This window comes from Tupaia chinensis, unplaced genomic scaffold, assembly GCF_000334495.1.
Source record: "Tupaia chinensis unplaced genomic scaffold, TupChi_1.0 Scaffold000251_1, whole genome shotgun sequence".
Classification (NCBI taxonomy): domain Eukaryota; kingdom Metazoa; phylum Chordata; class Mammalia; order Scandentia; family Tupaiidae; genus Tupaia; species Tupaia belangeri.
Window position 1 is genome coordinate 795,785 of NW_006159731.1, and position 11,144 is coordinate 806,928.

At 38.8% G+C, this 11,144-nt stretch overlaps 1 protein-coding gene across 5 annotated transcripts in view; it reads right to left on the minus strand.

The window, feature by feature from the left end:
• GPBP1 (GC-rich promoter binding protein 1) overlaps positions 1-11,144 on the minus strand; it is a 94,779-nt gene that overhangs the window by 42,504 nt on the left and 41,131 nt on the right. For all 5 annotated transcript variants that reach the window (XM_006148975.3, XM_006148978.3, XM_006148973.3 and 2 more), the window contains exons 4-5: positions 1,567-1,690; positions 891-1,114 (exon numbers count right to left, since the gene is read on the minus strand). In XM_006148975.3, the coding sequence (XP_006149037.1) occupies positions 891-1,114; positions 1,567-1,690 (348 nt within the window). The remainder of the gene's footprint in view (positions 1-890; positions 1,115-1,566; positions 1,691-11,144) is intronic.

Genomic DNA, 11,144 nt, shown 5'->3' on the forward strand with positions numbered 1-11,144 from the left:
CTACGTGGGAGTCCAGCGACATAGCCATTACACTAACTGCTAGTTCCCAATAAATAATTCTTTAAAAAAAGTAACAAATAAGAACAAAATAAAAAGGCACAGGGTGCGTCCAACTAATGGTATTCTTGTTGAGGTGGCTGAATCTCACACAGACAGTGTAGTTCAAGTCCCATATCCAATGACTTCAAAAACAGGCTTTGGCCTATGTACATGCAAGCCCAAAATCCTGAGAAGGGACCATGATGTGTGTGTGTGTGTGTGTGTGTGGGGGGGGGGGCTTTCATACTCCCCACCTCATTGCCTTCTGTCTCTAGAAGACTAACGCACCCTATAACCAAAAACAAAACAAAACACAAAAAGCCAAATGGTGATTTTGGAATAAGCAGCCCCATACTGTTTTAAGAAAGAAAAAGATGAAAAGAAAACATGGAGGGAGAAGGGAATAAAGACAAAAATCCCTCACAAAATGTGAGCATTAAAAAAGTAACTGGGCCAGGCCAGCAGGTGGCTTGGTGGTTAAGGTGCTGGATTCCCACAGAGCTGACTTTTCAAGTCCTAGAACTACTGGCTTGAAAACCATGCCACATATTGTGTGTGCATGTGTGTGTGGGCCCAAAATCCCGAGAGGAGAAGAAGAGAATTCAGCATGACCATCCCTCATGGGGGGTGATTTCTCACCTTCCCACTGTCTCTTGCTGGTAAGAACATGTACTCTAGAGCAAAAATGTAAAACACACACACACACACACACAAACAAGTAACTGAACCAATGCTGGCAAGTATGATCTCTGTAGAAAACTGAGTGTACTGATAAAGTCTAAGAGCGCCTTTGATATTTAAATGACAAGAGAAAAAAAAACTCATTTGTATTAAAATTACAAGAAACTTACAAAATCTTCAGCCTCAAACTGTTTACGTTCTCTCTTATCTTCTTTCCTCCCAGCTTCATTGTCAGGTATGTTGTTTTCATGTAGTCCTTGGTTTTTCCCAGAATGGAAAATACTGTTACGAGAACGGGAACGTCCACCATGGTATCCCCCTCGATGATTTATGTTTTCAGTACCATTTCTTCCATGTGTACGCCATCCATTTTTTTCTTTCCTTCCAAAGTTACCTTTATGTAATAGTGGAAAAAGTAATATATGTTGTAAAGAGATGATTATGCTTAAAGACTCAATCACAATGAAAACATTCTTAAAGAAAACACAAAGGGGACTAGCAACTGGCATAATGGCTATGTTGCTAGACTTCCACGTAGTCAACCACAATTCGAGTCCTGGACCCGGTGGCTTAGACTTACACCAGGCATGTGCGCGTGTGTGCCCAAGATCCTGAGAGGAGAATGGAGAAGGGATTGCGGTGTGGCCGTACCCCCTGGGAGGTGACTTCTCGTTTGCTGTCTCTGTCTTTCTGGCAAGTACACGTGCCCTATAGCAAAAACCTCTCCACAAAAAAAAAAAAAGAAAGAAAGAAAAAAAGAAAGAAAGAAAGAAAGAAAGAAAGAAAGAAAGAAAGAAAGAAAGAGAAAATTATCTTTATATTCTAATACTTCTTAACAAATTTTACCTCCATTAGAACGTCCAATACCAGAATCAAAGCCATCTGAGGAGTTGTGTCGGCGACGACTCACATCGTAACGATTTTCTGTCCATGGAAAGTTTTCAGAATGTTTCTCGAAATTCAGTGACGACTGAAATTATAAACATACTAGTAAATGTGCTTACAAAAATTGAACATACTTTAAAAATTAGTAACATTCCAACTTCTTTCCCAGAAGTTTAAATGGCTAATAAAAGAAACTTTTTATAGTTGTTTTCAACTTGATAACTGATAACTCTATATATGACAAACTCTAATGTTAGTTCATTTTATTCTACCTTTCTGTAAGAGTTCATCAACTTCATCTACTTTACCAAAAAAAAAAGTAAAGGTAAAAATAACACTGTATGGTAAACGAGTTAAAATATGACATATTTCTCCTGTAACAAAATGTAATATTCTGCATCACACACTACTTGATATTTTCACCATAGCTTGAAGTTTTCTCATCCACTGGAAAAGAACTGCCTAATGAAACTTCAATTTTAAGTCCCTGGATTTATTTCTAAACTCTTGCCCTACACCATACCTATTTTAAAAATTACCTACAGAATGCACAATAACTAGTCCAAAGAAATTAGAAACATACATCCCAACTACTTAAAATGGCTAAATAGCCCCAGTATTAATCCAATAATCTGATAAAAATCACAATTAAAATTCACAACATTTTTAAAAGGTGATTTTAACAGATGGCTCCAGAAAGCCTTCTGAAAGGACAAAAGTACAAAAACTGTCAGAAAGCACTTCTGTGAGAAATAAAGTGGTAATGAGGGTAGTGGAAGACAATTTCTATGCCAGTTACTAAAATAAACTACAGATACGGATACATAATAGAAATGTAGTTTGTGACAAGGATGGCATTTTAAACAAACCAGGGAAGTGTAGTAATCAGTCACTGTTGGTAAGGAAAAAATTTAGAATCCTCTTTCATACCATACATAAAAGTAAATTCTACATGAATTAATAAACAGTATAACATCAGAAACAACACTGTTTTGTTGTTGTTGTTGTTTATTTTATTCTTTTTGGAGAGGTTTTTGCTAAAGGGTGTGTGTACTTGCCAGAAAGACACAGACAGACAGAAAGAAAGAAATCACCCCCCAGAGGGGATCGCCACACCGCAATTCCTTCTCTTCCATTCTCCTCTGGGAATCTTGGGCATGCATGCACATGCATGAGTTTAAGCCACCGGGTCCAGGACTCGAACCACAGCTGACTAAACAGGAGACCAGCAACATAGCCATTACGCCAACTGCTGGTTCCAGAAACAACACTATTAAGAAAATACAGGGGTAATCAGGTGGCATAGTGATTGAAACTGGAATCCAACATGGCTAACCAAGGTTCAAGTCCTAGACCTGGAGGTTTGAATGTCATGCAAGACATGTGTGCATGCATGCTCAAAATCCTGAAACAAGAAGGAATTGAGAATTGAGGTATGGTCACCCCTCCCTCCAAAAAGGGGTAATTTCTCACTCACTCACTTTCTTTCTCTCTCTCTCTCTCTCTCTCTCTCTCTCCCATATGCCCTACAGCAAAAAAAAAAAAAAAAAAAAAAAAAAAAAAAAAACCCCATCTTAAAAAAAAAAAAAAAAAAAAAAAAAAAAACCTCTCTTTAAAAAAAGAAAAGAAAAAAGAAAGAAAATACAGCAGAATGTTTCTGTATTTCTTTTTCTAACTGCCGAAGAGCACATGCATTCGTGGGGAGGGAATGGGGTGCCCTCCAATGGGATTCAGTCATGCTACAATCCTTTACCCCTAATTCTCTCAGGATTTGGGGCACACATGCACCCAGTGGGTTTTTTCAAGTCACCCAGGGCCAGGATCTGAACTATATAGTTGGTCATGTGAGATCTAGTTCCCTGTGCAAACGGCTTATCCGCTACACTATGAGGTTAGCTCTATTTTTATAATTCTTAAGGAAAGTCTCCTTAAGTAAGATCTAAAATGTAGAAATCATGAAAAAAACTGTATAAATGACTTGAAAAACATTGATACAAGACACCAAAAAAGCCGAAAGATAAATAGATTCTGAGGAAACATTTTCAACACAAAATTTAGTGAACTACTTAGACAAAATATATAGTAAGCGCTCTGTAAATAAATACGAATAAGGACAACCTAATGGGGAAAGAACTGAACAAAGAATATGAAAAAGTAATTCTCAGAAATAACCAAAAATCATATGAAAACGGAGTTTATCTAGTAATCAGAAAAATGCAAATTATAACATGGCTGTTATTTTTGTTAATCAGATAGGTAAAAATGAACATGACAAGGGTCAGCAAGTGACGCTGTGGTTAAGGTACTGGACTCCCACATGGCTAATTGTGGTTCAAGTCCTGGACCTGGCAGCCTCAAAAAATCATGCCAGGTGCATGTGTGTGCATGCCGGAAATCCTAAGAAGAGAATGAAGGAAAAGGGGATTACAATGTGGCCAATCCCCCTGGGAGAAGATTTCTCACTTTTTCTCTGCATCTCTCTTTGGCAAGCACACATGCCCTATGGCAAAAACCTTAACGCCGAAAGATAAATAGATTCTGAGGAAACATTTTCAACACAAAATTTAGTGAACTACTTAGACAAAATATATAGTAAGCGCTCTGTAAATAAATACGAATAAGGACAACCTAATGGGGAAAGAACTGAACAAAGAATATGAAAAAGTAATTCTCAGAAATAACCAAAAATCATATGAAAACGGAGTTTATCTAGTAATCAGAAAAATGCAAATTATAACATGGCTGTTATTTTTGTTAATCAGATAGGTAAAAATGAACATGACAAGGGTCAGCAAGTGACGCTGTGGTTAAGGTACTGGACTCCCACATGGCTAATTGTGGTTCAAGTCCTGGACCTGGCAGCCTCAAAAAATCATGCCAGGTGCATGTGTGTGCATGCCGGAAATCCTAAGAAGAGAATGAAGGAAAAGGGGATTACAATGTGGCCAATCCCCCTGGGAGAAGATTTCTCACTTTTTCTCTGCATCTCTCTTTGGCAAGCACACATGCCCTATGGCAAAAACCTTAACGGAAAACAAAGGAACAACAAAGTATGATAGTAAGGGTTGAAAAGACAGACTACTGTGTACTGCTAGAAGGAGTATAATCGGGTGAGGCAAAGTTGTGAGGAATTTCTGAAGTGAAAAAGTTAAACAAATTGTTTCTTCAACTCATGTAGACAAAAGACTAGCTATAAAATGAAACTTCAATTTAAGTCCCTAGCCTCATTTCTAAACTAAACTTTCTCATAGCTACGTGTGTATAAGAAAAAATGGTGTAAGGGTACATGATTTTACACATCCACTGGGGATCTTGGAATGTATTACCTATGAATAAGAGGGACTTATGCAACTTAAGTCTTTGACAAATTAGTTTTGAAAGCTACACAAACCATATTATTTCTAATTCTGCAGTCTCCCAATACAATTATCATCCAGCTTCAACTCAAAATACCACCAATACATAATATTTCTTTGAAACATAAGGACATTTGATTTCCAAGTAAAATATGACACAGTTCAAAGATAAAGTAAAAATATCCTTCTACCTCCTTTTCTTACTGATTTAAAAAAATATAAGTAGTGGAGAATGTAAATAGTTAACTTTTTCTACTATCAGAATTATAGACCTCAGGAAGAAAAAAATTAATATTCTTTTTTTTCCCAGAGTGATTCTAGTAATCAACTGACATTCTAAAAATGAAATTGCTGTAGCAGGCTATTTTTCTATGACCACACATCTTTGAATAAAATCAAAGGGATGAGGTAGGAGACTACTGAGTACTTTAAAAGAGAAAAATAAAAAGTTCAGATCCTAGGCATTAACATGTACAATTCAGCTTCAGTCTTCCTGTTTATCACCAAGACATACAATGCTAAGCAATCAGTAAATTTCAGCTATCATAAAACCATGGTCATGTAAGCTCACATTCGAAACCCACGAGTCTGTGGGAAAGCAATGATCACAACAGCCCTCCAATCTCTAGAATCTTTGCACCAATGTGAGTAATAAACTTCTTCCTCTATTTTGAGAGTCAGCCACTTCAAGACTATCTTCTTCATCATCCTTACTTATCAAACTCAACCCAGGATCGTTTCTGCAACCTGTTTCCTTTATTCTATAGCCCCATTTGATCACTGCTCACTGGTCCCAAAGGGACTGGCAAGAAAACCCAAGAACACTGCCTCTTCATCTGTGCAGAAGTTACATTTAAGTTGTGGCCAGTTACCTCCCCTTTTGTTTACCCTCTCACCACAAACTAAATATTAAGTAAATGAAGCCTTATGATCACTTTTTCACAATTTATTGATCCGCACACATATTAACTCCAAATTACATATTTTAATATCCATTCACTGAAATTTGCTCTAAAATTACAAATTTTAACTCCCCGTACATCTATAAACCATTCATATTTGTATGGAAGCAAAAATTATAAACAAACATTACCAATTATCAGAAAACCAAATTCAACAATCTGACCAAGTCATTCTTATCCAAGGAAAAGAATAGTATTAGTGGAAAACAATCTTAATTATACACTACATTAATGGGGTTAAATTTTTGCTCACATATATAAACTTCACGAGAATATAGACTTTTATAGTCAACATCTTAAACAGTCCCTTGTCACTCAATTTCCTAAATTGAAGGGGGAAAAAAAATACAATTGTCTCAAGACATGAGTAAAAAAAAAAAAAAAAAAAAACCAAAAAATAAAATCCAATAATTATTTTTTAATTTTAAATCTTCACATCCTGTGGTTCCCACTATCAACTACAAAATGTACAAGGAAGGACCAAAAGTCAAACAAACCAAGCAACTACTTGCAGCATATAGTCAGGGACAAACTATCGAGATATGCTAAATCTGATAAGTCTAGTGAGGCCAAATTTTCATTTAAAAAAAAAAAAAAAAAAAAAAAGCATTAGCTAAAATCCAATACTTATTCTTGATTTTATAAATATATAAATATCTGGCAAACCGGAGTAAAAAGGTACTTCTTTAATCTGAAAGGATGTAACTGCCAAAGTCTTAGGAATATTATTCTAAAGGCAAGCATACTCATTATCACCATTTGTATATAACTACATGAAACTGCAGCTGTTGGGAGAGGCAATCTGCCATGACTTCTAAAACTAGATACATTCTTTTTTTTTTAATTTGATATTAACATGTATGTTCACCAGAGAAAATAGAGAGAAAGAAAGTGAGAAAGTCAGCACTTCCCAGGGTAGGTGATCAAAAATAGTATCCTCTATCCTCTTCTCAGGATTTTGGGCATGCTGCATACCCACCTGGTTTGTTTTTCAAGCTGCCAGATTTGGAATTCAGTCATACAGTCGGCCATATGGGGTATAGCAGCCTTAACCACCACACTACCTAGCTGGGCCCCCCTTTTTATTGCCACAAGGAATGTATGAGAGTGAGTGCGCACCCCCTAATGGGACGTGGCCATGTCATAATCCTACTTCCTCCATTTCCCATCCCATCAGAACTTTTGATGGGTGTGTACAGCTGCGCGGACACACAAATACGCAGAGCATGTTTTACAAGTCACTAGGACTAGGATTCAAATCCCGGTCAGTCATGTGGGATCCAGCTCTCAGTGCATAGATAGCATTTTACCAATGCACTGCCAAGCTAGCCCAAGAGTCTATACATTCATGCTGGGAAACAAAGAGCTTAAGGCCCTAACCATTTTATAGTCCAAATCATTTCTCTAGGATATGTCTACATTACAATTGATTCAAGGACAAAACCCAGTTTCTCAGTTGTAATGCAAACCCTCTACACACATAGTCTCTTTTTTTTGTTTGTTTCAAGATTTTACTTAACTTTATTTATTCATTTAAATTTGACAGAAAGGGACAGAGCAAGAGAGAAAGAGACAGAGGTAGAGAGTGAAAGTGAGAAAGCAAGCTGCCAGGATCGGGACTCAAACCATGGTCAGTCAGGTAGGAGTCTAGCATCCTCAACTACACCACCACCTGCCAGCCTCATATGCACATACTCTTATCGTCCAATTGGGCCCCCTTCGCATTGCTCCTGTTGGACTTTCACGTGTTTTTCCATGTTTTTCCATGTTCCCCTCATTCTCATGCTGCTTACTATATCATATACAATGAAATCCTTGACCTCTAACTCGTCAGTCTCATGTCTTCTTGTTAGCATCCATGGAACAGTTAATTAATAGGCCAGCTTGTTATCTTTCAAGTAGGGAAATAAACCCAAACTCTCCACAGGCCGTAAGAGTTCTGGTGATAAGAATGTCATGATGACAAAGCTAAACCTTTCTAGAAGAAAGAAACACAACCCCTATGGGCCAGACTAAGGCATATGAGAACTCTCCAGGATCTGGCAACAAATCCTCTTGTTCAAGTGAGAGCAGGAGTTGTGGATCCTTTACTATTCAAAAGGTAATCAGGGGAACCAGCAGTTAGCGTAATGGCTATGTCGCTGGACTCCCACGTAGTCGACCGTGGTTCGCGTCCCAGACCCGGTGGCTTAAAACTCACGCTGGGCGCGTGTGCGTGCGTGCCCAAGATCCCGAGAGGAGAATGGAGGAGAAGGGATTGCGGCGTGACTATTCCCCCTGGGGGGTGATTTCTCGCTTTCTGTCTCTCTGTCTGTCTGGCGAGCACACGCGCCCTATAGCGAAAACCTCTCAAAAAAAAAAAAAAAAAAAAAGTTAAAACTATGTCTTAGGGGACCAGCAAGTAGTGGTTAGGGGGCTGGACTCCACATGGGTGACCAAAGTTCAAGTCCCAGAACCAGGGGGCTTGCACGCTTGCATGCACTCGCGTTCTCTCTCTCTTGGATCAAATTAAAAATAATAGTAAATAAAGTTAAATAAATAATTGTTTTTTTTAAATCTCAGTATGACAGTTTTGTCCATGAATATAGCATAACTAAAGAGATCTTCCTAGGCATAATCAACACAACAGAAATGAGGAGGTATTATATACACATTTTTTTTTAATTTGGGGTTGGACTAGTTAGGGTACTATATGCTGCTAAAATGCTGTATTCTGGACTTAATGGCTGCACTATAGCATACATTTACTAGAAATCAAACTTACAGTAAACTATACCCTAACAAAATTGCTTTGTTTTAAATTATTATTTAACTTTATTTTAAATTTGACTGGGGGGGAGCTGCCAGGTCTGGGACTCCACCCATGGCCATCCATGTGGGAGTCCAGCACCTTTAACCACCATCCCACCTGCTGGGTCACTAGAGTTTTGTTTTTTTGGTTTTTTTTCCTGGTCTTTTTTTTTTTTTTTTTTTTTTTTTTTTAAATAAAGCAAAGTCAAGTTTTAAATGGCCAGCAGTTGGTATGGTGGTTAAAGCAGCTGGATCCCAAAATAGTCAACTGTGTGCCTCAAGTCTCAGACTTGGTGGCTTGAAAAGCATGCCAGGTGCATGTGCACGCATGCCCAAAATCCCAAGAGGAGACTGCAGGAGAAGAAACTGCAGTGATACCATCCCCCTTGGGGATTGATTTCTCACTCTAGGTCTCTGTGCAGTGAGTGTGAGTACCCTGTAGCAAACTTAAAAAGGAGAGAGAGAAAAAAAAGTTGCTTCAAAAGTTATTTTTCCAGGCCAGTAGAAAGCAAAATGGTTACATCACTGGACTCCCACATGCCTGATCCTGGTATGAGTCCTAGACCCGTGCCAGGCATTATGTACATATATGCCCAAATCCTGAAACTCATCCCAGGCACATATACATACATGCCCAAATCCTGAGAGGACAATGGTGGAGAAGGGACTGTGGCATGGCCATCCCCCCACAGGGTGATTTCTTGCTTTCTGTCTCTTTATCTCTTTAGTGAGTGCACACACTCTATAACAAAAATCTCTTAAAATAAAATGCTGTTTTTCTAAACAGGTCAAAGTTTCAATGATGCATCAACAGCTCAAGAGTATAAAGTCCAGCGGGAACCAGCAGTTAGCGTAATGGCTATGTCGCTGGACTCCCACAGTCGACCGCAGTTCGCGTGCCGGACCCGGTGGCTTAAAACTTACGCCGGGCGCGTGTGCGTGCGTGCCCAAGATCCCGGGAGGAGAAGGGATTGCGGCGTGACCATCCCCCCTGGGGAGTGATTTCTCGCTTTCTGTCTCTCTGTCTCTCTCGCAGTGTGTTCGTGCCGTTTTGGGAAAACCCTTCAAAAAAAAAAAAAAAAAAAGAGTATAAAGTCCAGCTGCATGGTGTAGTAATACAAATGTCATGCCAGGCTCAAAGCCACTTGGCTGCCCACAAGTTTAGATTCCTAAGTTGGCTTAAATGTATGTGGGGCATGCTGGCAGGAACCCTGGATCCTGAGGAGCTAGAAGAGTAAAAAAAACCTGTTATGACAAGACCCTATCAAGAATACGTATCTCTCTCCCCTCCCTATCTATCTCATGCACACGTCTAAAAAAGAACAAGGCATGATGGTGCATACCTGTAGCACCAGCTAGAAGGCTGAAAAACGAGGATCATGACCATGCCACTGTCTTTCTTTTTTTAAAAAGAGAGATGTTTGCTATAAGATGCATATGCTCATCAGAGAGAAAGTAAGAAGTCACCCCCCAGGAGGATGGCCACACTGCAATCCCTTCTCTTCTAATCTCCTTGTGGGATTTTGGCACACACGCACACACACCTGGCATTAAGTTACAAGCTGCCAAGTCTGGGACTCACACTGTGATCAACTACATGGGAGTCCAGCAACGTAACCATCATGTCAAGGACCAGCAGTTGGCATAATGGCTATGTCGCTGGGCTCCAATGTAGTCAACCGCAGTTCGAGTCCTGGACCCAGTGGCTTAAACTCACGCCAGGTGCGTGTGCATGCGTGTCCATGCCCCCCCTGGGGGGTGATTTCTCGCTTTCTTTCTCTTTCAGGCAAGCACATGCACCCTATAGCAAAAACCTATTTAAAAAAAAAAAAAAAAAACTACAAAGTTCATGATAATTACATGAACTAGCTCTATCCACCGTTATCAAAATGAAGGAAAAAACACCTCAAAGATATAACAAATATAAAAGCAAGATGTAGGCCCATAAAAATAATGACTTACATAAAATTTTAAATATGCAAAACAATATAACTTACCAACATTTACATAAGAAGTGACAATGTAAGAACATGCACTGAAAATACTTCTGGGGGAAAATGAAGATGGGAAAAGGACTGAATAATGAATTTTGTATAATGTTTTATTTCCAACAAAGACACAAAGAAAATATGACAAAACACTTAACATATGACTATGTTCAGTAGTAAATACATGTTTAATTATTCTCTTTACTGTCCTTATATGTTTAATAATTCATTAATACCTTCTACAAAGGCTTACTTTATTTTTTAAAGAAATTTTTGCCATGGGGCATGTGCTTTACCCAGAGAGACAGAGAAATCACTCCCCAAGGGGAATGGCCATGCTGCAATCCCTTTTCCTCCACCTTCCTCTTAGGATTTAAGGCATGCACACACACACTCATGCCCAGCGTGAGCTTCTATATAGGCTTTTTAAGAATATCAAGATA